General features: G+C 58.1%; 1 protein-coding gene across 7 annotated transcripts; it reads left to right on the top strand.

The window, feature by feature from the left end:
• The first annotated feature begins 220 nt into the window (after positions 1–220).
• On the top strand, positions 221–27,685 carry FAM53A (family with sequence similarity 53 member A). 7 transcript variants are annotated; one of them, XM_074395776.1, is made up of 6 exons: positions 221–582; positions 6,696–6,938; positions 12,002–12,056; positions 13,808–14,550; positions 22,899–22,994; positions 27,164–27,685. In XM_074395776.1, the coding sequence occupies exons 2-6, from the start codon at positions 6,864–6,866 to the stop codon at positions 27,467–27,469; spliced, it is 1,275 nt and encodes a 424-aa protein (XP_074251877.1). In that variant the 5' UTR covers positions 221–582; positions 6,696–6,863; the 3' UTR covers positions 27,470–27,685. The 7 variants fall into 7 exon arrangements, with proteins under 7 accessions (XP_074251877.1, XP_074251875.1, XP_074251876.1 ...); XM_074395774.1 differs by lacking the exon at positions 221–582 and adding an exon at positions 960–1,160; XM_074395775.1 differs by lacking the exon at positions 221–582 and adding an exon at positions 1,183–1,668.

Below are 27,685 nucleotides of genomic sequence, written 5' to 3'. Positions count from 1 at the left end.
GCTCTTCCTCCCGTCAGACCGCCCCTCCTCACCACCCGCAGCAAACCCTCAGGGCTTGAGGACGCACCTGGGCAGGCACGGGACTGCAGGGTCCCCCTCCAGGGGTGGGGAGCATTTTTCTCCTGCACCTTTGAGAAACCATGCGGCCGGAGACAAACCCCGCCCTACGTCAGCGGAATCTGAGTCAGCTACTATCCCCCCAGCCGAGGGCCAGCACACGCGGCCGCGAGGTGGGGCTGGGGCAGCCCGCCCATCGGAGGCCCGCCCCGGGCCCGGCGGCTCGTCTCACCCAGGACGCCCCCGAGCCCCAGCACGGGAGGCTGAAGCGGGAGGCAGGGGCCCGTCCTGGCAGTTTGCTGGACACCCCGAGAGCGGGGACGGCCTCCGTCAGCGGCCCGCCACCCTCTGGGCAGGCTGCTCACCCTTAGGGACCCCCAGGAGTCCCGACCCCGTGGGCCGGCTGCGCTCAGGCGGAGCGAGGCCTCACCCTACCTACGGCCGGAAGGAGCCCTGCAGCGCGGTCCGCCCCGGGCGCCCACGCGCGAAGGTGTAATTCACACCGCCCCGCCCGTCACACTGCAGGTGCGGAAGCGAGACCCCGGAGGGCGAGCGACCTGTCCGCGGCCGCACAGCCGGCCTACGGCAGGGGGAAGGCGGCGGCGGCGAGCCTCGGGCTCCGGGACCGCGCGCCCCGGGCTGGACAACGGCCAGAGCCACGGCTGGCGCCGGCCCCGCCTCCCCGCTGCGTGTCCCGCCCCGCCGCCTCAGGTCGCCGCCGCCGCCGTTCTTCCCTTCCGGGGCCGCGAGACGCCGCCGAGCGCTGGGCACGCACGCGCGCAGGGGGCGGGGCGTCGGCTCGGGGGCGGGGCCAGGCCGGCGCACACGGCGCGCGGGGGCCCCAGCGGGCGGTGCGGGGGCGGGGCGCCCAGAGGCCCCGCCCCCTCTGCCGGCGCGGCGCGGCTCAGGGCCGGCGTGGAGGCGGCGGCGGCTGACGGACGGGCTCGCGGCGGCGGCGGCGGGGCGCGGGCGGCCAATGAGGGCGGCCGGAGGGGGCGGGGCGGCGGCCGCGGTTTTGTTCCGCCGGGGCTGAGGCGCGTCGCCCTGAGCGGGGCCTGGCGGCCGGCCCTCCTCTCGCTCCGCCGGCCCGCGGCCGCGCTCAGGTACCGAGCCCGGGCGGAGCGCGCCGCCGCCGCCGCCTCTGCCGTGCGCGCCGCCCATGCCTCCGCGCGCCGGCTGCGGGTGTGGGGCCCTGCGCTCCGGGCCGGGTGCGGGGCCGACCCCGCCGGGCCCCCGCCGTCCGCGCCCGGTCCGGGCGACTTCCCCGCGCGAGGCGAGGCCCGGCCCGGTGGCGGCGCGCCGTGGTTCGGTGGCGCGAGAGGCGGGCGTCGCGGCGGCCAGCGGGGCCTGGGGGCGTCCCGAGAGGGACCCGGACGCGGGAGGCCGGACGTGCCCGCAGACCCGAGGAGGGGCTTTGGGCGGACGCCGAAGCCGCTGCTTCTGCGTGGCCTGGAGGGCGTGAGCCGCCGCGGGTCTCCGGCGTGGAGGCGGCGCCGCTGCGGGCCCCGCGCCCCGCGCCCCGCGCCCCGCGCCCCGCGCCCCGCGCCCCGCGCCGGAGGGGAGTCTTTTTCCGCGGAGCCCGCTCCCCACGCAGCCCGCGTTAGTGGCCTCGTGAGTGTTCGCGCGGCATCCTCGGTGCCGCTTCTTGGAAGCTGAGCTTCCGTAACTTCAAAGCACTTTCCGTTTTAAACTCAAACGGGACCCACCCCGGACGCCGCCGCGAGGACCTCCCGGCCCCGAGACCTTTTTAGGGTGGATGAGTTTGTGGCGGGTGCCGGGGAGTGGGTGGGCTCCGTGGCCCGCCGACCGTCAGTTACAGATCGAACTCCGCCTTTCCCCGTCCCTGCTACACGTGCCTGGTCTCGGCAACAAAAATGAAAAGAATGTGCTTCCGTTTCACAGTATTTCAGAGACTTAACCCGAGCTCATGGATGCTGCTTTAAAGACCCTCCTGTCGCCCGAGCTCGCCCCTTATCCGAGTGGGTGCTAGAAGGGAGGTGCAGCCTTGCAGCCTGAAGGCAAGACGCTGGGAAACGGTTTTGATTTATTTGAAGCTCTTGAATGTTACCCCAGAGCGGAAATCGACGCTGTTTGGAAACAGTGGCTTTTAATTAAATTGGGTTAGCGCAGGGAAACTAGGGGTAGTTCTTCCAGACGGTTCTAGTTTCCCTGGCCGGCGCTATTGTCCCCCTCCTGAGTCCTCTTTGTACGCTGGGCACCAAGCCTTCTGCGGCTTGATAGACGCGCTGTCCCTTGGCCTTGGAGCTTGGTTCTGCAGCTTTGTCCTTCTGCTATGTTGTGTTGCCACTTTGAGGGTCGCCCTGGCCGTGGCCGTGGTCATGGGTCCGCCCCTTTGGATGGATCCTTGCATTTCTTGACTTAGGTTGGACGTGGGGGCCACAGAACGTTTCTCTTGCTACTTGGAGTATGTAAGTGAGAATGCCAGAGTAATTTTTTCTTTGTTTTTAGCGCATGCATGGAGGCCTTTCTAGTTATGGAGGTACTTGCTCACATGCAGTGATGTGCACAGGAAGCAGAAGTAGGAAGAGGCTCTAATCTGAGAGAGGACACAGTGGGTAGATAAAAGAACGAGGCAAACGGGTATTTTCCCAGTGTACTGGGAACATTGAAAATGTTTTTTTTTAGCCAGGCGCGGTGGCTCGGGCCTATAATCCCAGCACTTTGGGAGGCTGAGGAGGGCGGACCACAGGGTCAGGAGTTTGAGACCAGCCTGGCCAGCATGGTGAAACCCTGTTTTTAGTACAAATAAAAAAGTTAGCCGAGTGTGGTGGCACGTCTGTAATCCCAGCTACTTGGGAGGCTGAGGCAGGAGAATTGCTTGAATCCAGGAGGTGGAAGTTGCAGTGAGCCGAGGTCACACCACTGCACTCCAGCCTGGGTGACAGGGTGAGATTCTGTCTCAAAATAAAATAAAAGAAAGAAAATCCAGGTTTCTTAGCCGGGTATGGTGGTGCGTGCCTGTAGTCCCAGCTACTCAGGAGGCTGAGGCAGGAGAATTGCTTGAACCCGGGAGGCGGAGGTTTCGGTGAGCAGAGATCTCGCCACTGCACTCCAGCCTGGGTAACGAGCGAAACTCCGTCTCAATAAAAAAGAAAAGAAAATCTAGGTTTCTGTGTCTGTGTCCTGGGCCTCCCACAGGAAGCTCTCGGGGTGCTCACCTTGATCGCTGGGTTCAGGCACCTGCCGCGCATCCCTGCTCTTACTGTTTATCCTTAGTTGCTGACGAGCGTCTTTCGGGGGTTACTCTGAGGCTGTGAGTGCTGTTTCTCACCATGCACACATCCAGCAGCATGGATGCATCTGGCTTGAGACTGTTGTGTTTGGCGGCTGGTCAGGTGGTGGTTTTAAAGCACTTTCCTCATTCCCTCTGCACCCACTAGTGGCTCCCCACTGCCCTGTGAGGAGGTGCTTTCCTGCCACGCCCACCTCACCTGGGTTCGGGGGTTCCTGGGTCCGTGGGTCCATGGGTTCCTGGGTTGCTGGGTCTGTGGGTTCACGGGTTCCTGGGTCCCTGGGTTCGTGTGTTCCTGAGTCCTTGGGTCTGTGAGTTCTTGGGTCCTTGGGTTCCTAGGTCCCTGGGTCCCTGGGTCTATGGGTTCCTGGGTCCATGGGTTCCTAAGAATGTGAGTTCCTGGGTTCCTGGGTCTGTGAGTTCCTGGATTCCTGGATCTGTGGGTTCATGGGTTCATGAGTTCCTGGGTTTGTGGGTTCCTGGATCTGTGGGTTCCTAGGTTTGTGAGTTCCTGGGTCTGTGGGATTTCCCGGGTTCCTGGATCCATGGGTCTGTGGGTTTCTGGGACCGTGGGTTCCTGGGTTCCTGAGTTTGCAGCCACTCACTTTGCTCTGTGTCACCTGTAGGCTGCTGGGGAGCCAACCTCACTTCTTGCACCTTGATGGGTTCCAGCTCTTTTCTTTTTCCCAGCCCTGAAATCAGCCCCTTTTACCATTTCTACATAGACTATGAGTGGGAGGCCTGTTTCTTTTCTTTTTTCTTTTTTCTTTTTTTTTTTTTTTTTTTTTTGACAGAGTCTTGCTTTGTTGCCAGGCTGGAGTGCAGTGGTTTGATCTCGGCTCACTGCAGTCTGCGCCTCCGAGGTTCAAGCAGTTCTCCTGCCTCAGCCTCCTGAGTAGCTGGGACTATAGGCACGCACCACTACACCCAGCTAATTTTTGTATTTTTCAGTAGAGACGGGGTTTCACCATGTTGGCCAGGATGGTCTCGATCTCTTGACCTTGTGATCTGCCCGCCTCAGCCTCCCAAAGTGCTGGGATTACAGGCGTGAACCACTGTGCCCAGTGAGGCCTGTTTTTAAAATAAAATTCTAGTTCTTATTTTTTCAAGTTGTATTGTGGCTGCTGTCGCCTTTCTAGTGTTGTAGGTATGCTTTGTGTGACCAGGAGGTTTCAGAGGGCAGGTGAGCAAGCCCCTCATGGTGCATGGTTGAAAGAAGCTGGCCCCTTTCCTTGCAGGAGTGGGTGGTGGGATTAGGGAGGGAGGCCAGCTTGTCAGCCATAGAGCCCCATTCTGTGAGGGCTCTGAAGCTGGGACAGAGGTGAGTCTGGGCTGTGGCTGTGAGCTGGTACTTCAGTTGCTGTGGCTTTTCCCCGGCTGACAGTATGGGGTATGCAGTGTGGCTGGCTCTGATCTGTGCTCCTTAGTTTGAGACAGTTTGAATGGAGTCCCTGCTGCGGAGAGACCTTCTGAGGCATTACAGTGGGCCCGGCTGGCCCTGGCCTGGCGCACGGTACCCCTCTTGGAGTCCGGGGTTCTTGGCTGTGGGCTGGAGGTGATGGTGGTGGCTGCCAAGGGTGGTGGGAGTGGTCAGCGCTGAGGTGCAGTTTCAGATCCAGTGAGCCAGGCAGGCACAGCCTTTAGCTGATGTGGTGTGTCCCCGGGTCGGGAGCAGCGCCATGGGTGGGTGGCACCTGTCAGAACCCGTGCTTGGGTTTGATAGCCCAGTTCCCCGGGCCTGGCAGCCTTGGGGCTGTACCTGCTGACGGGAAGGCCCCGAGCCAGGCCAGGTGGCCCACTGTGCACGTAGCTGGTGTGTTGGTGGTGGTGCCTTTGCCCTGCCCCTTGTTCAGGAAGATGCTGGCTTTTGGGTTTCTGGGGAAATGCCTGTTGGTTCCTGTTGAGAGCAGGTGTATATGCACATTTTAAGCACGGAATGCGGGTATTAACGGTGTTGAAACCTTTCCAGCACTGGCAGAAATGTGCGTGTGAGTCTCCTCTGGCCTCTTGCTTTACCGGCCGGTGCTGTGAACTTGGACGCTGCCTGCCTTCCTAGTGTGGCTTTCGTGGCTGGGCAGTCCTTCTAATGGGATGGCTCACGGGGCTCCCACATGGCAGGCTTTTGGGGCAGATGCTCGTGAGTGGTGCTGCCACGAGCGTCTCACCTGGGTTCGAAGAACGAAGCAAACGGGTATTTTTCACCGGTGCACTGGGAACATGGAAAATGTGTTTTAGCCAGGCACGGTGGCTCTGGCCTATAGTCCCAGCAATTTGGGAGGCCAAGGAGGGTGGATCATAGGATCATGAGTTCGAGGCCAGCCTGGCCAGCGGGGTTGCCTTGCTGGTGGAGGTGCAGCCTGGGCTTTGGCGTCCTTGCCGAGGGGCAGCCCGTGGGTCCCAGGAGATGGGCTGGAAGCCAGAGCCAGGCAGCAGCTGAGGAAGAACACCCTGGAGGTTGTGCGGAGGTGCCGTCGCTGCTGTCTTCATTCCCAGGCACTTTTCTTTTTCTTTGGAGTTCCTTTTTAAGGGTGTCCTGGTCTTCACGGAGGTGCCGTATCACTCTGAGTGCAGAGGCCGCTGCCGGAGAAGGTCTCGCCTTCCCCTTGGTGCTCTTGTCCAAGTTGCTGGTTTTGCTTGTTTGCCCCCCCCCCCCCCCCCGTCTGTTTTGGCCTCTGTTGGGTCTGAACTAGGTGGCCTTGGCAGCTGTCACACCCAACAGTGGGACCCTGAGAAGGGTCGAAGCTGGGGCAGGTGGGGACGTGCTGGGCACAGGGCCACCTTGCTGGGCGCCTTGGCCAGTTAGTGTCTGTTGGGAGCAGCCCCTGCCTGCAGTATAGTTGGGGCTGCCCATGCCTAGGGCTGGAGTGCTCAGGGCCTGAAAGACCCCCTGAGTCCTTGCCCTTCCTCAGCCAGCCCCTTGCTGTCAGCAGGCCGGGTGCAGACCCTGGCAGGCTCCTTGCGCCCCAGCTTCAGTGCAGAGCGCTTGCCCAGCTGGCTGGTGTGGGGGTGGGGGTGGTGTGTGGCCACTTGGAGCAGAAGGGGGTGGGTAGTCAGGGTTTCTGCATTCCTGGCTTGATGCTGGCTTTCCAGCAGCTTCCCAGCTTCCAGATGTCCTTGCCGTTGTCTCCCGTCCTGTTTTCTCTTTTGGAGCAGGGGCCTGGGGTGGCCTTCTTTCGGTGGAGGCTTCCGGAGGGTAGGTCTAACATGACTTTGCCTTTAACCAGAAGACCACTGTGATTAGATTTTCCAGAACAGAACTTGCATGGTAGTTTTGAAAGTGGGAGGGAGGGTGTGAGGCGGGATTTCGGAAATACTTTATACACTGGGACTTGGCACGTAACAGCAACATCAAGAAAATGGTTTTGCGTGATTTCTCTCTTTTAAGAAACAGACACAAATCCTGAAGAGCCCGTGGGTGTGGACCGTTCATCAGTAAAGTGGAGACATGACCTTGAGATTTGGCTCAGACCTAGCAATGCCGGGGCCTTCTCAAGGCTGACGTTCCAGGACGTCAGTGCCTGTTGGTGTGAACGGAGGACGCAGGGCCCCGACCATGGTCACACTCATCACGGAGAAGCTGCAGAGCCAGAGCCTGGATGACCTCACCTGCAAGGCCGAGGCTGGCCCGGTAAGCATCTGTGGGTGGCTCGAGGCTGGGTGCTGCTCCCCCATGCTGTCACAGGGGAATGGTCACACTGGGAGGTGGAGGCCAGGGCTAAGTTCTCGGGCTTGGGGGCCTCTGCTGGCCACGGATGGGGGTGTCTGGTGCACATGTGGACCCCAGAGCGCCAAGTGCAGGTGTGCCTGTTACCATCCAGTCAACAGCAGCACGTGTCCCCAGCGGACTCCCTGTCCCTCCCCTCCTAGCCCCCCTGCCAAGGGAGCCTCTGTCTTGGATTTCATCACCAGGTTAGCTTCTTTGGGTTTGGACTTCCCGCAGGTGGGTTGATTTTCTTGCAGCTGTGGTGAGTGGACTTTGGATGTGCCACCTTCAGGGCCCCTGCCCTGGTTAGATGGCAGATCCAGAAGGAGGTGGCTGATGTCTAGCCTGGAGGGTCTTGCCAAGCCCTCAGAGCCAGCAGGGGTTCTTGGAGTGCCTGCCTGTCCTGGGCCTGGGCTCTGGAGGCGTGGTCAGGCTGCATTTGTAACCTCTTGCAAGTTATGGAAATGAGAGGGCGGTGGGAAAGCTGTGAAGGCTCAGGCCTCTGGACTGGGTTCGTGTGACCCATCTTTACCTTAGGGGGTTCCAGTGAGAGTCTGAGGGTCCAAGCTGAAGCCGCTCCTCCTGAGAGCTGGCGAGTGTGGGTGTTGGGCTGTGGGAGGTGGCATGTGGCCCGAACCTTTGCAGGCACTGCTTGTGGGGCCTGGTGCTCAGGGCCACTGTGACCGAGGTTACCGTGGCAGTGCTGGCTGGGTCCTGCAGTCAGTACCTTTCCCGCTGTCAGGCCGTGTGTGGAAGGTGGCCGAGGCGGGGAAGGCAGTGCTTGCCTGGTGTCTCAAGAGACTTGCTGGCTGCAAAGCTGTGTTCTTTCCAGATACCGTGGCTGGTTCCCATCTTTTCTTTTTTCTTTTTTTTTTTTTTCTGGAAACAGAGTCCTGCTCTGTTGTCCACATTGGACTGTAGTTGCACCATCTTGGCTTACTGCAACCTCCGCCTTGTGGGTTTAAGTGATTCTACTCAGCCTCCTGAGTAGCTGGGATTATAGGTGCCCACCACACCTGGCTAAATTTTTGCATTTATTTATTTAGTTTTTGAGATAGAGTCTTGCTCTGTCACCCAGGATGGAGTGCAATTGTGTGATCTTGGCTCACTGCAGCCTCCGCCTCCTAGGTTCAAGTGATTCTCCTGCCTCAGCCTCCTGAGTAGCTGGGATTACAGGTACTTATTTTTGTATTTTTAGTAGAGATAGGGTTTCACCATATTGGTCAGGCTGGTCTTGAATTCTCGACCTCGTGATCCGCCTGCTTTGGCCTCCCAAAGTGCTGGGGTTACAGGTGTGAGCCACTGCGCCTGACATAAATTTTTTTTTTTTTTTTTTTTTTTTTTTTTTTTTTTGAGACGGAGTTTCGCTCTCGTTACCCAGGCTGGAGTGCAATGGCGCGATCTCGGCTCACCGCAACCTCCGCCTCCTGGGTTCAGGCAATTCTCCTGCCTCAGCCTCCTAAGTAGCTGGGATTACAGGCACGCGCCACCACGCCCAGCTAGTTTTTTGTATTTTTAGTAGAGACGGGGTTTCATTATGTTGACCAAGATGGTCTCGATCTCTCGACCTCATGATCCACCTGCCTTGGCCTCCGAAAGTGCTGGGATTACAGGCTTGAGCCACCGAGCCCGGCAAATTTTGTATTTTTAATAGAGATGGGATTTCACCATATTGGCCAGGCTAGTCTTGAGCTCCTGGCTTTCAGTGATGTGCCCGCCTCGGCCTCCCAAAGTGTTGGGATTACAGGCGTGAGGCACTGCACTGGGCCCCATTTTTCCTTTTATGATTAAATGGAGAAAACTATTTATTTATTTATTTATTTATTTATTTATTTATTTATTTTGAGACAGAGTCCACTCTGTCACTGAGGCTGGAGTGCAGTGGCACAATCTCGGCTCACTGCACCCTCTGCCTCCTGGGTTCAAGTGATTCTTTTGCCTCAGCCTCCTGAGTAACTGGGACTATAGGCACCCACCACTATGCCTGGCTAACTGAGAAAACATTTTTAGGGCCAGGTGCGGCGGCTCGTGCCTGTAATCCCAGCACTTTGGGAGGCCAAGGTGGGCGGATCACCTGAGGTCAGGAGTTCAAGACCAGCCTGGCCAACATGGAGAAACCCCGTCTCTACTAAAAATATAAAATTAGCTGGACGTGGTGGTGCATGCCTGTAATCCCAGCTACTTGGGAGGCTGAGGCAGGAGAATCACTTGAACCCGAGAGGCAGAGGTTGCAGTGAGCCAAGATCATGTCATTACTACTCCATCCTTGGCAACAAGAGGGAAACTCAGTCTCAAAATAAAGAAAACATTTTTAAGGAATCTGTAACCAAGACCAAAGGATTCAGAGCAGCACATGTCTATCAGATGGCTGCGTGCCTCTGAGGACATTTTTGGGAAGTGGATGTCAGCCAGGGCGTGGGCGGCTTTCCAGGGAGGTGGCTGCGTAGCATGCCTGCTGGGCCTGGGAGGTGTCAGCACAGATGTCCTGGTGCGGGGTGGCCCACAGACTCCCATGTCCTCCGCGCTTTAGGTGACTGCTCTTCACCTCTCTTTTTTTCAGCTTTTATTTTAGATACGGGGGTACATGTGCAGATTTGTCACTTGGGTGTGCTTTTCTTGGCTTGTGAGCATAGTCCTTTGTAGGTAGCTCTTCAGCCTTTGCCTCCTCCCTCCCTCCCATTCTTCATCCTTTTATGGAGCATTTGTCCACTGACAGAAGGCAGCATGGGCAGCTCCTTGGTCAGCCTTGGCCTTAGGACAGGAGCCTGGGACTCCTGCAGGGTCGTGAGTGGTCGTGAGGGTCCCGTCACAGCCTGCTCCTGCTCCTGCTGACTTGGCTGGCTCTGTTAGTGGTCATGGCAGCAGTGCCCTCGTTAACGGAATTAAGTGCCCTTAAGAAAGAGGCCCCAGAGAGGAAGCTAGCTCCTTCGACCATGCATAGATACAAGGGGAAGGGCCATCTGTGAACCAGGAGGTGGCTTTACCAGACACTGAATCTGCCAGTCCCTTGACTTGGACTTCCTGCCTCCAGGACTGTGAGGAATGTGTTTTTGGTAAGCCCCCACCTGAGCCTGTGGGACCTGGCTGTCTGGCCAGTCCTGGCTCCCGGGGACCCCGGCTCTGCCCGCTATACCCACATCCCCCATGGCTAACACTGCTGGGAGTAGCTCCTGCTCCTGGTGTGTCTTTGCACAGAGGTGGTCACATCGGGGGCGTGCAGGCCTGTGGCTCCTTTGAGCTGCCTGTGGGAGCCTTCTTGCTCGATGGGAAGGTCCTTTCCTTGCTGGACGTTTGTCCCTGGCTGGGAAGGTCCTTTTCTTGCTGGGTGTTTGTCCCCGGCTGGGAAGGCCCTTTCCTTGCTGGACATTTGTCCCTGTCTGGGAAGGTCCTTTCCTTGCTAGATGTCTCTCCTCGGCAGTATGGGGCTGGGCGCTGTTGATATGGCCCTGGGGGAGGGCTGCTGTGTGGAGCAGGAAGAGAGTGAGGTCCTGGTGCTTGCTGGGAGAGGCCCAGGCCTGGGAGGATCTACATCAACAAGGGTCTGTGGTGTGAACCTCTAGCAGAGCCGCCTCTCCTCATTTCCCGGGCTGGGAGAACCTGGAGGTCATCTGGTTCCCGTGCCGTACCAGGCCCTTTCCCCATGGTGTGGCCAGGCGTTCACAGCTCCACACCACCGTGCTGGCTGAGGTGGGACCCCATGTGTAGGCCGCCTGTCTGAGGATGGGTATCTTTTTTTGGGGTTAAACCCAACTTTCATTCCCTTTATGGGAAGCAATGAAGGATTTCCTTGTAATTTTGTCATATTTGGAAATGGTATCACAGAGGGCAGTGCCGGGGACTTAGGTGACTGCGAGGTTCTGAGGTGTGGCAGAGAAGCAGAGGGGCTGCTGCGCTCAGACCCTGCAGGACAGCCATGTCCTCCGCACAGGTGGCCTTCCACATCCTCACAGACCAGGAGGCTCTGGGAGGTTAGGGAGCTTGCTGGGGGCCCATGAGGACCCCCTCCTGTGCCCCAACCTTTGCAGGGCCCTGCGCCCCGCCTGCACGGGAGAGCGTGTGGAAGCAGACACAGAGCAGCCTCCAAGCCACAACTTGCCAAGCAGCTCCCTGGCACTTCATGGGGCAGGGAAGGGAGCCCTGTGGCGTTTCCCTTATTGCCTCCCTGCAGACCCTCAAGCTGCCACCATGCCCAGTGGCTTTCCTGCTTCAAGGGAGGAGACCCTGCCCTCTGGACATCCCCCAGACCAGTGCCACACTGCAGAGCCAGGCTGAGGGTCTCCTGTCCTGTGTCTGAGCTGTTGTAAGTGGGAAGGGTTGCTTGGGTCTTGGCTGAAGCTCTTGCTGAAAAGTAAGTCGGTGAGGTTTGCTAAGACGGCGGCCACCAAGACCGCCCAAAGGCAGGAGGGCCTGAGCTTCAGGAGCAGCAGCAGGACACATGCCTGTGGCTTGGAATAAAAACGTCCGTTTAGTGTTATAGCTCTTTTTTATAAAGAAAAAAAGTTTAAAAATATCCGTTTACACAGTTGAATTTTGTTAGGTCTTAATAAAACTGTGCTTTTTATTTTATTTTTTGAGACGGAGTTTCGCTCTTATTGCCCAGGCTGGAGTCAATGGCCCGATATTGGCTCACTGCAAACTCCACCTTCCAGGTTCAAGCAATTCTCCTGCCTCAGCCTCCCAAGTAGCTGGGATTACAGACGTGTGCCACCATGCCCAGCTAATTTTGTATTTTTAGTAGAGACAGGGTTTCTCCATGTTGGTCAGGCTGTTCTCGAACTCCTGACCTCAGGTGATCCACCCACCTCAGCCTCCCAAAGTGCTGGGATTACAGGTGTGCGCCACCGTGACCGGCGCATTTTGTTTTAACAACTAGAAAGAAAACGTGGGGAAAATAGAATGTGCTGCAGTAATGAGAATGCAGGGATGTTCTTGTTGAATTCTCACGTGTCAGTGACAGTATTGAAATGTCTCTTCTCCGTCACTTTCAGTATTCTGCTGAAACCCTGAACAAGAGTGGTCGTCTCTTTCCTTTGGAGCTCCGTGGTGAGTGCTTTAGGAGCTGTGGCTGGAGGCTTGAGCAGGGTTGAGCCAGGCTCCTGGGCTGGGAGGGTCCTGGACGCAGAACATGAGCCTGATCTTCAGAAGCCCGGGAAAATGTTCACGTGCCCTACACTGGGACATGGATGGTGCCTGCTGCCGTCCTCCCACGGCTGGGCCAGTGGTCAGGAGTAGTCTGTGAGTAGGACAGCCTGTGTAGGGTGCAAGCCCAGCCAGATCTCTCCCTCCTCAGCTGGTGGGGCCCAGGGGTCTGCTACGCTCTTGCTGAAAGGTGCAAGGCCCACCCTGTGGCCACTAAAAGAATAGGACGGTGTGGCCGGCATGGCTTCAGTGTTAGCTGGGGGGTGCTGTAGCACACTGGGCGGCACACCCGCTGTCCATGCCATGGAGGCTGTGGCTGTCCCTGGCTCACCTGCAGGTGGGGCCTTCATTGATGGGGAGCAGGTACCCGGAGTGTGGGGGCTGGTGTTCATGATCTGGGTAACCGTGGGGTCCTAGCTCCTCCTCCAGCGAAGGGCCTGGGGCCTCACCCTCTGTTGGCCCTGCTTATCCAGGCTGTGACGGTGCCCAGCGCCCTGTGACACATAGAGCGGGCCTTTGCGGGGATCCGTTAGGAGGCTCACCTTGCCGAGTGCTGTATTACCAAAGCGAAGATGTTTTACTAGACTCTTGACGAGTAGATGAGAGCAGGAGGTGTGAGGCCCCAGCTGGCCTGAGCCCCACCCCCAGCCTGGCCTGTGCTGTGATGTCCTCACCTCAGCCTCCTGGGGTTTGTCCTGCACACGGGGCCAGACCAGCCACCTTCATCCTGGCTCAGAGCCCCGCAGGGCTTCCCACGCACCTCACCTGGGTGCTCTCCCCGCCTCTACCTCCCTGCATGCTCCTCACAACTCCCATAGCTCTCCTTGCCACCCCAGGGTCACCCCAGGGCCTTTCCCCAGAGGCGAGTCTTGCAGCCTCCACTCCAGGTTCCTCAGCTGGACAGCAACTGCACAAGCCAGGGGGGGTGTCTTGGGGGTCCACATGGCCCTGCCCAGGCCGATGCCACGCCAGGCCCACACACCTGGCCTTGCTCTCGAGGCTTCTCCCAACCACAGTGATGGCATGAGTAGGTGGTGGCAGCCGGGCTGGGGAGCGCGTCAGGCGGGCGGCCCCGGGACAGCTGTGGGGGTGTGAGGCTGAGGAGGAGCTTGAGTCCTGGGCCTGGTGGCTCTGAGGTTTTCGAGGAGTTTCTGGGGCTCAGACTCCCTGGAGACCCTGGCCGCAGGTGGGACCCTCTGTTGCCCATGTCACCTAGGGACCTGAGCTGCTTTAAGAAGAGGCTCTGGGGGGTCCTGGCCGGGGAAGCCCACACCCGTGAGATGCCTGGCCGCAGAGGGAGGGAAGTGTTTGAGGATGTAGGAAGAAGGTTTTAGCAAAGCAGTCGGGAGAGTAGAGCCTTGTGGTTGTTTTCAGGGAGGCACTGGCCGGGCGGCTGACACCTCTTTGAGACACGGCATCCCCTTAAAAAGTGAGCCAAGTCCTGCAGCCAACCTGGTGAGGGCAGGTGGGGCTGATGCCCACTTTGCGCCATAGACATCTTTGAGAAACACGTCTGGGGTGATGGCAATGGCTGTGCCCTCGACGGCTCTGCTGGGCGGTTTGCCAGGATGGCTGTTGCCCCATGCAGTGGGAAGAGGCTGGGCCTGCCCTGTGGCTCACCCGTCTCTTCCCCTGCCTCTGTGTCTTTTCCGTAGACGAGAGTCCCTGGAAGGCCTTAGGTGGGGGGCCGCCTTCCGGGCGCCGGGCAGCCTTGGGCCCTGATTTCTCCTTCCTGCCGGGCCTGTCTGTTGCGCACACCATGGGTCTCCAGTGGCGGCCAGAGTCCCCGGGCCCAGGCGCGGGCCTGGGTGCAGCCAGCACCGTGGACCCCAGTGAAGGCACAGGGTCGTCCACGGCGCCGCCCACCAAGCGTCATTGCCGGTCTCTGTCAGAACCCGAGGAGCTGGCGCGCTGCTGGTCCCCCTGGCGCCCCGGCAGCTCCAAGGTCTGGACTCCAGTCTCCAAGAGGCGGTGCAACAGTGGTGGGAGCGCCATGCTGCAGGGAAGCCCGGGCGCCGTCCTGCTGAGGAGTACCCTGTGGTTGGCCGGCCCCACCTCACCTGCCACGCCCCGGCCGTCCTCGGCCAGCAGCGGCTTCGTGGACAGCAGTGAGGGCAGTGTAGGCTCAGGCCCGCCCTGGTGTTCCACGGAGCCCTGCTTGCTCTCCGCGAGGCGCCGCCTGTCCCTCTCGCAGGAGCAACTCGCAGGCGCGGGCACCCCCCTGCCCTCGGCCAGCAGCAGCCCCACGTCCACCCCTGAGCTGGGCCGGCCCCGCGGGCTGCTCCGCTGCCGCTCACAGCCATGTGTGCTCAGTGGGAAGAGGAGCCGGCGCAAACGGAGGCGCGAGGAAGACGCCAGGTGGACGCGCCCATCCTTGGACTTCCTGAAAATGACACGGGTGAGACTTCCTTGTTTCTGAGGGCTCAGGGAGGGCAGGTCTGAACGCGACAGTGCTGGGTAAGGCTGGCCGATTCCCTGGGACACGGCTGCTACCACCTGGCTGGTCCCCTCTGGACTGGGAGGAAAGGAATGAGGAGAGCCGTTCAGAGTGGGTTGGAGTGATCAGGGCACCCAGGTCACCCCACCTGCCCTGCAGAGGAAGAGCCCCACACAGGCCCAGGGTGGCCGGCTAGGCTCATGGGGTGTGGCCTGGGGGAGCAGCAGGAGCAGATCTGTGCATTTCTGGCCTAGCTGAGCCACCGACCTCGGCTGCTGGGGAGCCCCCCCAGCTTTTCCTGGGATGATGTCTCAGGAAGTGAGAGGCTGTCCTGGGAGCCCCATTTGAGGCAGAGCCTGGGATCCTCTGTTGTGAGAGCCAGCGGGTGCCCATGCTGCAGCTCAGAGCCCAGCAGCGCCTGTGTACCTCGGGACTCCACAGGCACCTTCTGCGGAAACTGTCAGGATGTGTGAGAGAGCCTGCACCCACCTGAAGATTCTCAGTGCCGCCCACCTGCCCACACCCACCCCCATCACAGGCCGTGCTTGGTACAGAGTTCAGGAAGGAGACAGGACTGAGGAGGTGTCCTGAGGTCTTGCTCTGTGTTACTGAGGGGGTGTGTTCACCTCCGTGTGCTCAGAGACCTCTGGGACCTTAGCAGCACTCAGGGAGCTTTGGGCAGAAATTAACAGGACTTTCCGATGCCAACCCTTGAGTGTAAGCCAGGCCCGAGTGGGGCTGTGGCTGAGGTGGGACAGGATCAGTGTCAGCCTCTCTCCTCAGTAACCTGTGGCCTTGGCAGCCCCCCACCTTTTGCCCCCAGGCCCATCCTCTGGGCCACAGGCCTGCCTGTGCCCTGCCTCTGAAGGCCATGGATGTGGTGGAGCTGTGCACAGGGCGTGAGTGGGGCATCTGTCCCTCAGATATGTGCTGTGCTGTTTTACTCTGGCGGGCTGGGCCTGGGCATCCCCTGGGGACTGGAGAAGGGGCACAGACCCGGGTCCTCCTCAGCCTGGCCACAGCTTAGAGAGAGCAGTGTGGCTGGCATGCCGGGTGGGATTCCCAGGGTCCTCCAGGATGCTGGTGCTTGGTCACACCAAGGGCACCGTGAGCATGGCCTCTTCTGATCAGTGGATTCTCCAGGCAATTCTTCCTGGGGGCTTGAGGTGAGTTGAAAACCCAGACTTCCCTGCTGTGAAACTTTTCTGCAGAGAGCAGGGTTTAGAGAAGAAGCCTCTCATCCTTTGCTATGAGATGGGCTGGCCTGGGGAAGCCACCACATGCTGGAAAGCTGATGGCGAGCTTTGGACATACCAGGCTGTTCCTGCTTGCCAGGGCTTTGGGTGTGCACAGCATGGGTGTCAGGACCTGCCGGGACCAGGAGGGAGAGGAGCAGAGGAGGGAGCTGCGGGCTCTGCACGTTGCTGGGTGGGGAAGGGATGGTGCCAGGGGCGTATTGATGACCGGACAACCTCAGCATGCCCTCGAGATGACCCTAGGTTTCTCAGATGCCCTGGGAGGCAGACTGACTGAGGGGTGGGTGAATGGTGATCGAGGACCCTTGGGAGAGGCTTCGTGGGGCTCAATCTGGAGATGGGGTACCCCCGGCAGAGTGCGAGGTGTGGGTAGAGGCAGGGACTCGCCAGACCCAGGACCAGGGCTTGAGGGCATTCGGGGTGTGTCGTGTGTGGGGGAGACGGATGAGAGGTCAGGGCTGCCGTCAATGCTGTGTGGTGTGTGGTGTGTGGTGTATGGTATGTGTGTATGTGTGTGGGCATGTGTGGTGTGTGCTCTGGGTGTGGTAGGTGCTATGTGGTGTGTGTGATGTGTGTGTGTGTGGTGTGGTGTGTGTGTGGAGTGGGTGGTGTGCATGGTGTGTGTGTGGTATGTATGTGGGGTATCGTGTGCGTGTGGTGTGTGGCATCTGTGATGTGTGTGTGTGGTATGTGATGTGTGGTGTGTATGTGGTAGATGTGATTGTGTGACATCTATGTGTGATGTGTGATATGTGGTGTGTGTGTGACATGTGGTATGTGGTCTGTGGTAGTGTGTGGTATGTGTGATGTGTGGTATGCGGTGTGTGTGTGGTATGTATGGTGTGTGTGTGTGGTTGTATCGTGTGTGTCTGGGGTGTGTGTGATGTGTGTGGTATGTGATGTGTGGTCTGTGTGGTGGGTGTGTGTGGTGTGTGTGATGTGTGTGTGTGGTGTGTGTGGTGTAGTCTGTGTATGGTTGTGTGGGGGGGTGTGTGTGGTGTGTATGTGACATGTGTGGTATGTGATCTCTGTGGTATGTGTGTCTGGTACATAGGTGGGTGCTGGTTTTTCTCTGGGAGGAGAAAACCCTGCTGTGCGGGAACTGGAGCCTTGACCCCAGAACTGGGGCTGCGCGGGGCATCCATCCCTCAGATCCATGTAGCCCCGGCTTTGGGCCCCTTGCTGAGCTGGTCTGTCCCTGTCCACGCGAGCACTGACCACCCAGGCTGCTGTCCCGTCCTCTCGGTGTTTCTCTGATTGAGTCCTTCCTCCTGATCCCAGTTCTTCTGCCTCGGGCCTTCATACCCTCTTTGGCTACAGAGACATCATCCTAGTGGCTTTGTTGCCTCTGATCTTGTCACCCTCAATCTTTTTTTTGAGATGGAATTTCGTTCTTTTTGCCCAGGCTGGAGTTCAACTGTACAATCTCGGCTCACTGCAACTTCTGCCTCCCGGGTTCAAGCGATTCTCCTCCCTCAGCCTCTCAAATAGTTGAGATTACGGGTGCCTGCCACTATCCCAGCTAATTTTTGTATTTTTATTAGAGATGGGCTTTCATCGTGTTGTCCAGTCTGGTCTTGAACTTCTGGCCTCAGGTGATTCACCTGCTTTGGCCTCCCGAGGTGCGGGGTTACAGGCGTGAGCCCCCGGGCCCGGCCCACCCTCAGTCTGGATAGCACTGGCAGAGTGAGCTCTCTGCAACGAGCGCCAGCAAACATGAGACCAGGCAGGCTTACAACTCCACATCTGTGTTCAAAACAACCAAACCAGCTGGGCGCGGTGGCTCACACCTGTAATCCCAGCACTTTGGGAGGCTGAGGCGGGAAGATCACTTGAGGTCAGAAGTTTGAGACCAGCCTGGCCAACGTGGTGAAACCTTGTCTCTACAAAAATACAGAAATCAGCTGGACGTGGTGGTGTGCGCCTGTAGTCCCAGCTACTTGGGAGGTTGGAGGTTGCAGTGAGCTGAGATCACACCACTGCCTTCCAGCCTGGGTGACAGCAAGACCGTGTCTCAAAACGAAAAGAAAAACAAAACAAAAAACCAAAACCCAAACCACGGCTGTGCCGCCTCACGGTCACATACCGGGCCTGTGCCGCCTCGGGTGTGGGAGGTTCTGCTCAGGCCTCCCTGGGACTGCAGTCAGCCAAACTCTGGTTACCTGGAGGCTTGACTGGCGCTGCAGGACCTGCTGAAAATCTTTTTTTTTGGAGACAGAGTTTCGCTCTTTTTGCCCAGGTTGGGCAAGTTCACCCACTTGGCTTTTGGCAGGAGGCCTTAGTTCTTTGCCACATGGGCCTCTCTGAAGGGCAGCCTGAGCGTGTTCACGATGTGGCAGCTGGATTTCCCATAGTGCATGACCCCGGTGGGCACGAGCGGGCTCCACAGAGCCCTGTGTGGCCTGGTCCTCACCAGCTGAGGTTTTGTCTGCTCCTTGACTCTGCCCAGCCCTTACTCAGTGGGAGGAGGATCGGGCTTCACTTGTTGAAGGGAGTGATTTCAAAACCTCTCTTCTCTGTAAGGAGTGCGGTCAGGAACAGTGCTTGTGGAATGGTGTTGGTGTTGACGCTGGCTCTGGTGTCCCCCGGCCCTTATGCTGGAGTTTGGTTGGCCACAGACAGGTGGCGTGCTTACAGAGCGGAGAGGCGGGCACAGAGGGCCAGGAGGAGGTGTGGCGTTACACGGTAAGCGTGGCTACACATATGTTAGTGACTTGGTGTGTGTGTGCAAAATCACTAGAGTTTGGTATTTTAAGAAAGGCCCTGATGTCTTGTGACTGGGAGTCGGTGCGCTGCCCTGTGAGGGCTGAAACTCCCGTTTGCTGCGCGTTGTCGTTGACGTGCCCACAAACTGTTTTCTTTTTGCTTGCGCGCGTGCGCTCTTCACGCGTTCTCTCTCTCTCTCTCTCTCTCTCTCTCTCTCTCTCTCTTTCTTTCTTTCTTTTTTTTTTTTTTCTTTGAGACAGAGTTTCGCTCTTGTTACCCAGGCTGGAGTGCAATGGCGCAATCTCGGCTCACCGCAACCTCCGCCTCCTGGGTTCAGGCAATTCTCCTGCCTCAGCCTCCTGAGTAGCTGGGATTACAGGCACACGCCACCATGCCCAGCTAATTTTTTGCACTTTTAGTAGAGACGGGGTTTCACCATGTTGACCAGGATGGTCTTGATCTCTCGACCTCGTGATCCACCCGCCTCGGCCTCCCAAAGTGCTGGGATTACAGGCTTGAGCCACCGCGCCCGGCTCTCTCTCTTTCTTTCTTTCATGGAGTTTTGCTCGTCGCCCAGGCTGGATGGCAACCTCTGCCTCCCAGGTTCCAGAGAGTTTCCTGCCTCAGCCTCCCAAGTAGCTGGGATTATAGGCGCCCACCACCACGACTCGCTACTTTTTGTATTTTTAGTAGAGATGGAGTTTCACCATATTTGCCAGGCTGGTCTCCAACTCTTGGCTTCGGGTGATCCGCCCACCTCTGCTTCCCAAAGCGCTGGGATTACAGGTGTGAGCCACCTTGCCCAGCTTGCCCTGTTTCGTTCAGTGACTTTCTTATGAGCTAGAACAGTGTGGGTGCTGCATACCCCACTCCGCTCCTGGGACTCAGCTCCACGTGAAATCAGAGCTTTTCGTTGATTTGTTTCACGGGGTGCGGGGTGATACCTGCTCGCCGTGGAGTGTGCCCTGCCTTAAATTTAGCTGCTTCCGTCTGCTTGCTCACGAGTGTTGTCAGTGTGACAGTACTTATCACTTTCTGGTAAAAAGCAGGTTTATGGGGCAGGGGGCCTCATCAAATGTCAGCAAAGCCCGTGAAGAGACAGGCAGTGTCTTCAGGGGCCATGTCTGCAAACCCAGAGCCCTGCGGGCTTCGGCTGCGGAGGACCTCGCCGGGACTCCTGAGGGCCCGGGGCTGCCTGTTTGTTCCTCTTTTCAGCTCTTTGCTTATCCCACTTGAAAACAGGCCCCCACCTGTTGCCATGCTCCTCATCTGCCACCTATGCACCCTTCTCCCTGTCAGCCAACCAGTCTTCACCCACCCACCACCTGCCCCCGGCCCGAGCCGACTCCCATCCACCCCCAGCCCGTGCCCACCACCACCTGCCCCTAGCCTGTGCCCACACCCACGTGAACCTGTGGCACCTTTGTTGAATAGGTGGCTCCCAGCTTGGGTTACCTGTCAGTTCCTGTTTTTGTTTTGTTTCTTTGAGACAGGGTCTCTTTCTCTTTGTTGCCCAGACTGGACTGTAGTGGCATGATCACAGCTCACTGCAGCCTCCATCTCCTGGGCCTAAGCGATCCTCCCACCTCAGCCTCCTGAGTAGCTGGAACCACAGGTGCACACCCCTGTGCCCAGCTAATTTTCTTTTTTTTTTTGAAACGGAGTTTCACTCTCGTTACCCAGGCTGGAGTGCAATGGCGCGATCTCGGCTCACCTCAACCTCCGCCTCCTGGGTTCAGGCAATTCTCCTGCCTCAGCCTCCTGAGTAGCTGGGATTACAGGCACGTGCCACCATGCCCAGCTAGTTTTTTGTGTTTTTAGTAGAGACGGGGTTTCACCATGTTGACCAGGATGGTCTCGATCTCTTGACCTCGTGATCCACCCGCCTTGGCCTCCCAAAGTGCTGGGATTACAGGCTTGAGCCACCGTGCCCGGCCCTGGTTTTCTTAATCTTCTTTTAGAGACAGAGCCTCACTGGCCCAGGTTGGTCTCAAACTCCTGGGCTCAAGCCAGTGTCCTGCCTCGCCTCCCAAAGTGCTGGGATCGCAGCGTGTCTGCCAGTTCCTGTTTGTGTCAGGATCCTCTCCACCTCGGGCCGAAAATCAATGCACTGATTGTCCTCAACAACTTTTATAATTGTGCGTTGCAGACAACAGTCCTTGCTCTGGGTGGACACACGTACCCACTGCACACTCAGCCCCACGCTTCTGTGCACACACACACACTCACACCTGCACCTCTGCTGTGCTGTGCTCTCACCTGGAGGACTCGCGTGCGGCCCAGCTCCAGTCGGCGGCCCTGGCATGTGCTGTGCGGTCTGCGGCTGGGCTCACCCTTCAGGGCTCCTACGTCGGGGCCTACCCTGGGACGGTTCGGTGATGGTCCCTCTCCTGCCACCCCCTCCCTCTGGTCTGAGTCTGAGCTCACACGGCCCCTCCAGTTGTCGGGGGCTGCTCTCTCACTGAGCAGGGTGTGGGGCACCACCTTCCCTGCCTTGCCCTTGCAGCCAGTGCATGTTTTCACAGGAAAACATTGAAGATTTTCTGCTTTTTTTTTTTTTTTTTGTGAGGCAGAGTCTTGCGCTCATTGCCCAGGCTGGAGTGCAGTGGTGCAGTCTTGGCTCACTGCAGCCTCTGCCTCCCAGGTTCAAGTGATTTTCCTGCCTCGGCCTCTGGAGTAGTTGGGATTACAGGTGTCTGCCACCATGCCTGGCTAATTTTTGTATTTTTTTTTTTTTTGAGACGGAGTTTCGCTCTTGTTACCCAGGCTTGAATGCCATGGCGCGATCTCGGCTCACTGCAACCTCCGCCTCCTGGGTTCAGGCAATTCTCCTGCCTCAGCCTCCTGAGTAGCTGGGATTACAGGCACGCGCCACCATGCCCAGCTAATTTTTTGTATTTTTAGTAGAGACGGGGTTTCACCATGTTGACCAGGATGGTCTCGATCTCTTGACCTCGTGATCCACCCGCCTCGGCCTCCCAAAGTGCTGGGATTACAGGCTTGAGCCACCGCGCCCCGCTAATTTTTGTATTTTTAGTAGAGACGGGGTTTCACCGTGTTGACCAGGCTGGTCTCGAACTCCTGACCTCAGGTGACCCACCCACTTTGGCCTCCCAAAGTTCTGGGATTTCAGGCGTGAGCCACTGCACCTGGCTTTTATTGGTGAAGCTACGTTTTCTGCTTTTACTGGCAAAGCTGCATTTCAAAGTTGACATTAAAATATGACCATTGAAAATACGCACATCAGTTATGGTTCCAGCACAGTGTGGGAGCAGCTGCTGGTTTCTGCAAAAGCATGTGCTTTTAGGGTTTTGAAAAGCTTTTGCCACGTAGAGAAGATGCTCAGCTGTCTCTGGAGAGACAGGCCACTGCAGAGACGGAAACAGACCCCCGTGTGGCCCTGCAGCAGGGTCACCCGGAACCTGAGGTGTTCTTCAGAATGGCAGTCAGCTTTGGGGTCAGAAACCGAAGGCCAAGCTGGAGGCGCGTGTGGCTGTGTTGACACTGTCGGGCTGCTGTGTGTTTGTTGAGCAGATGGCGCCTCCGTGGCCGGCCCTCCTGCACCTGCTGAGCCCTTTTCTTCGTGTTCCCGGTGTGAAAACCAAAAAGCCAAAAGCTTAGAGCAGCCCCTGGTACCAAGGAAAGGACTGGCTTAGTTTGTCTGTGTTGCTGTAACAAAATACCCCAGACTAGGCCATTTCTAAATAATAGAAATGTGTTTCTCAGAGTTCTGGAGGCTGGGAGCCCAAGACCCAGGCCCCGGTAAGTCTGGTGTCTGGTGAGAGTCTGGTCTCTGCCTCCAACTTTGCCCCTGTTGCTGTGTCCTCACTGGCGGAGGACACGGAGGACACAGAGGACTGAGCTGGTCCCCTCCAGCCCTTTACAAGGCTCTGCTGTCCCTGTTGCTTCCTGGAAGGCCCTGCCCCCCAACGCCACGGCAGGGATTTGGAGGGGACACTCAAACCGTAGCAGGGACCATCAGGAGCACAGAGTGTCTGAGACAGCACAGACTGGAAGTCTGGAATTTGTAGCTGCTGATTGTTCTCGCTCGTGTTCTCAGACCTTCTCTCTAGGAGCCACGCTCAGGGTGGTCAGAGGTGGTGAGTGAGGTGGCGGAGGCGAGTGCTGGGCAGGGGGCATGCTGTTGGGTGCCCACTCCACACCTCCTGAGGGACACCAGCTGCCCCATGCCCCTTGCGGTGAGGAGCTGGTGCCATCAGCAACTGCATGGTTGGGGTAGAGAGTCCCCCTCCTGCCTGTGTGTGGAGGGCTGGGAGACAGGGAGGATCTTTGGTCTCTGGCTTGGTGGCTTTTTTTTTGAGATGGAGTTTCGCTCTTGTTGCCCAGGCTGCAAGATCTTCGCTCTTGTGCAATGGTGCAAGATCGGCTCACCACAGCCTCCGCCTCCTGGGTTCAAGCGATTCTCCTGCCTCAGCCTCCCAAGTAGGTGGGATTATAGGTATGCGCCACCATGCCCCGCTAGTTTTATATTTTTTGTAGAGATGGGGTTTCTCCATGTTGGTCAAGCTGGTCTTGAACTCCCGATCTCAGGGGATCCGCCCGCCTCTGCCTCCCAAAGTGCTGGGATTACAGGCGTGAGCCACCCCGCCCAGCCGGCTTCCTGGAGTTTTGAGGCTCATTTCTCACTCATATGCATACCCTTCATTCACAGCCCCGACAGGTCGTCTGAGCAAGCCTCACTCAGCTGGATTTTGCATGTGCTGTCGGCCAGCTCCCCAGTCTAGAATGTTCTGTTCGTGCTTTCCTCAGAAGAAACCTGCAGGGATGGGAGGGCGCTCACCAGAGGCAGCGAGGGATCTAGGGTTTCGGTGCTTCTCACATTGGCCTCGCCTGACCCGTGCGTGGAGCTTGCTCTGGCCATCTCTGTCCCTGCCCATGCCCTGTGGGCGCTGTGGCTCGGCCGGGCTGGCCTCTTCCTCCTTTGGCAGGAGGAAGGTGCTTGGCTCTGCCCGGCTGCCTGTTTGCGCACGAGCTGCCCTGTGCTCCAGGCACCACCAGGCCCTTGGGGAGCCCTCCTCGCCCCTGCTGCCTGGCCCTGCTGCAGAGTGACCCAGTGGCCAGGGCTGCCTTGGCTGTGAGGGGACCATGTGAGCCCCTTCCACATGGTGGATGGAGCTTGAGCTTTCACAAGAGAGAAAACCAGTGTTTGAATTTGACAAAAACCAGAGGCCTTGGCAAGGAGTAGGTACGGATGTGGCTGAGATGGGCCCTGGGCGTTTGCTGAGCGACTTCAGGTTGGCTCATAGGAGGCTTCCCTGACCTTTCAGGGTTTTACTGACTTCCAGTGGCTGAGTTAACGCACGTCAGGTGCCGGAGGCTCTCCGGCTGTCAGCCGGGGCCGGTGCACCCTTGGACTGATGGAAGGGCCTTGCACACAGTTCGAAAGGCCTCTGCCTTTGTGTTTTGAACAAGAGTTTTGTGTTTCACTGCTCAGGTGGAGGTGACCTTCCAGCTGCAGTGATGATAACAGAAGCTGGGACTGAGTCCGGGGCCTGGTGCCCAGGGGCGGGGTGGAGGCGGGCGGGCGGCACAGCCCAGGCCAGCACCAGCCCGGGAGCCTCGGTTTCCACCATCTCTGCAGCGTGGGGCCCCTTCGACCCTGTGTGGCCTTTGCTGGTGGTGTTGGGTGCTTGGCTCTGCAGCTGCCTTGTCTGTGGGCAGCAGTGGTTTCTCTCCACTGACCGTGTCATCAGAGGCTTTCAGAGCCCACTCATTTCAGGCTCTAGCCACACAGCTGTGCCTGGGAGGGCGTCATGCGCCCGAGGCCTCGATGTGGCTCTTGCGCCATCTGTTCGGTCAGAGCTGTGAGTCCTGAGGGTCAACTCTGAATGAAAACAGTGTTGTGGTTCGAAATGGAAGGAAACTGGACCCTGAAGGTGTGGAACTTCCCCGCCACCTCCGGTGCATCCGTGGTTCGGCCTGGCAGCGCCGTGGACAATAAGCCATCCTGTGTGGCAGCAGCCAGGCTGCAAAGTCATGGTCGAGACCCAGCCTCCATACTGTCCAGCAGGAGCCTGGCGGCCAGCCACATCCTCAGGCTGGACCTGGGGCTTGCACATACAAGTGACGCTGATGGGAAAATTCACTTTTTTTTTTTAGACGGAGTTTCGCTCTTGTTACCCAGACTGGAGTGCAATGGCGCGATCTCGGCTCACCGCAACCTCCGCCTCCTGGGTTCAGGCAATTCTCCTGCCTCAGCCTCCTGAGTAGCTGGGATTACAGGCACGCGCCACCATGCCCAGCTAATTTTTTGTATTTTTAGTAGAGACGGGGTTTCACCATGTTGACCAGGATGGTCTCGATCTCTCGACCTCGTGATCCACCCGCCTCGGCCTCCCAAAGTACTGGGATTACAGGCTTGAGCCACCGCGCCCGGCCGGGAAAATTCACTTTGATGGGAATGAAAAAGAAATTATGCATCCTTATTTCGTGACCAAAACATGTGGCCAATTACATCTTTAAAGATTTGAGTGAGGTGGGGCATGGTGGCTCGTGGTTGTAATCCCAGCACTCTGGGAGACTGAGGTGGGAGGATTGTTTGAGCCCAGGAGTTGGAGACCAGCCTGGGCAACAAAGCAAGACCCCATCGCTGCCCAAAATACGAAGGTTAGATGGGCATGCATGATGGTGTGTGCCTGTGGTCTCAGCCCCTCGGGAGGCCGAGGTTGGAGAATCGCTTGAGCTGGGAGGTGAGACAGCAGTGAGCTGTGATGGCACCACCGCACTCTAGCTGGGAAACAGTGCAACCCTGTCTCAAAAAGAAAAAAAAGTTATTCTTTAGAATTTTACTTCTCCGTGATTCACTTTTTATAGGAGAACCACAGAGACAGAAAATATGTCACTTTGTCTTTTAGAGCCCAATAATGTCCTTAGAAAAAAGGAGCTCTCTCCCCAAGGGCCATGTGCCTTTATAAAAAACAGTTGCTGGGAAGTGTTTTATTTTTTTTGAGACAGAGTTTCACTCTTGTTGCCCAGGCTGGAGTGCAATGGCATGATTTTGGCTCACGGCAACCTCTGCTTCCCGGGTTCAAGCTATTCTGCCTTAGCCTCCCGAGCAGCTGGGATTACAGGCATATGTGCCACCACGCCCAGCTACGTTTTTGTATTTTTAGTAGAGGTGAGGTCTCTCCATGTTGGTCAGGCTAGTCTTGAACTCCCAACCTCAGATGATCTGCCTGCCTCGGCCTCCCAAAGTGCTGAGATTACAGGCGTGAGCCACGGTGCCCAGCAGGGAAGCGTTTTGGGTTCCTGTCTGTGGAGCATTTTCTTGCTCTGGATGAAGGTGGTCTGGGGAGTTTCTTGGGACCTGTGGAGTTGGCGAGCTTGTTCTCTAGGTCATAATTTTAAGTGTCCGGAGTTGCTGTGTCAGTGTGCGCCTCGTCATTGGCATCATGATGCCCTGTGCCCTGCAGGTGTGGCCAGCCCACGTGCCCTCACAAGTCTGAGCCACACAGTGAGGTGTCTGAGGCCAGCGTGGGTATGGTCCAGGAGGGTAGCCTTGACTCTGAGGGGCCTGGAGGCGTCCCAGGAATGGGGCTCGGTGGGAAGGCTGCTCATGGTGGAGGTGGACATGTGGCATGGATGGTGCTAGGCACCGCAGACGGGGGCCTTGAGGCAAAGACTAGGAGGTGGCAGGTGTAGGGCCCAGGTGTGCTGAGGGGTTGCTGCCCTGGCCATGACCTTGGACTCGTGCCCCAACTGGACCTGTCTGCTGGGTCTCCGGACCCTGGAGACACCTGGGTGGGTGGAGACTCTGCCAGCAGCTCAGAGCACTCCAGTTGGGGAGTGCAGCCTGGGGGAGCCCTTATCCCTAATATGCCTCGGGAAGGGGGCTGCTGAGATTTGGCCAGGGGCAGAGTGAGAAGGGGGTGGTGGCAGCACCTCCGGAGAGCAGAGGGAGCGCCAGGGCCTGACACTCGGGGCCCTGCTGTGGGCAGGCCTGGGCATGGCGTGGAGGCTGGAAGCTGCCTGCTTGGGATGAGGGTGGGCTTTGCCCAGGGAGCTCCTGTGTATGCACCCATTTGTTGCATGTATTTTGAGATGAGAAAGATTTGCATGCATTTCTATTTGTGTAACTATTAGGGGAGTAGGTTCGAGAATGGAGAAGGTGGGAGCTGCGCCTGGCGGGCCCCTGAGGACGTGGACGAGGTGGGGCTCCAGGGTCCTGATGGGCACAGGTGGAGGAGAGATGGAGCCACCACAGGGCCTCAGGGGCGGCTGTGAGGTGTCTGCTGAGAGCCCCCTGGGTGGGCTGTTGTTGGAAGTGGAGGCACTAGGTCCCCTCCCCGGCCAGGCCACTGTGGCTGGGACTAGGCTGTCACCTGTGAGCCCTGGATGTCTGGGGGGGGCTTGCTCAGGTGTCAGGTGCCCACCAGCCTGGTCTGTCGGGGCTGGGCAGGGGCTGAGGAGAGCTGAGGGGCCAGCTGGTTGGGCCGGGGTGGGCGTGGGCAGGGTCTGAAGAAGGCGTCCCAAGGGCTGTGGCCAGTGTAGAGAGGACGACTGCCTTGTGTGGTCTTGGGGATGGGTTGGTGGGACACTGCCTCCATGTGACCTGCTGGAAGTGCTTTAAGCTTGTATCTTTTCTATTGCAGACTTTAAAAAATTCAAAAAGCCTTTGTTCCCTCAATTATGAAGATGACGACGAGGATGACTCTCCAGTGAAGACGGTTCAGCCTGCTCCATGTGACTCCCGGGGCCTCCCGGCCGTCGCCATGCCTGGCTGCAGCCAGAGGGGCTGCAGGACCAGCCCCGGCCATTGGGCCTCGAGGGAGTCTGTGGCCGGTGATGGCTCCAGCAGGAGCAACGGGGACCCCAGTGATGGGGACAGTGCCGGGGAGGAGGGCGTCTTCCCCCCGGCCCGAGAGGAGCTGGACCTGGAGCAGATCGAGAAGAACTGAGGCTGGCAGGAGCTGGTTAGGGCCGCGGGTGCCGCCCCCACCTGCCCTGGTGCACAGAGTAGGCCTCACGCTACTTTGAACACTGAGGCATGATTTTCATTCTGCTTTTCCTAAAGAAGTATTTTGCATTTTTATGGCTTTTGCAGTTCAGGAGAGAGCTTCTCTATTTTGGATGCATTTCAAAAGGGCGTTCTATTAAACATGAATCTGCAAACA

Source organism: Saimiri boliviensis, chromosome 3 (genome assembly GCF_048565385.1).
Source record: "Saimiri boliviensis isolate mSaiBol1 chromosome 3, mSaiBol1.pri, whole genome shotgun sequence".
NCBI classification, from domain to species: Eukaryota; Metazoa; Chordata; class Mammalia; order Primates; family Cebidae; genus Saimiri; species Saimiri boliviensis.
The sequence above is the reverse complement of the archived record's forward strand: the minus strand, read 5'-3'. Positions and strand labels throughout refer to the sequence as shown.

Bases quoted from the DNA above. Each gene is read 5' to 3' on its own strand.
- FAM53A (XM_074395776.1), top strand. From the start codon at position 6,864: ATGGTCACACTCATCACGGAGAAGCTGCAGAGCCAGAGCCTGGATGAC. The intron at 12,057-13,807 runs GTGAGTGCTTTA...TCTTTTCCGTAG, and splicing joins CTTTCCTTTGGAGCTCCGTG to ACGAGAGTCCCTGGAAGGCC. The intron at 14,551-22,898 runs GTGAGACTTCCT...CTTGTTGCCCAG, and splicing joins ACTTCCTGAAAATGACACGG to GCTGCAAGATCTTCGCTCTT.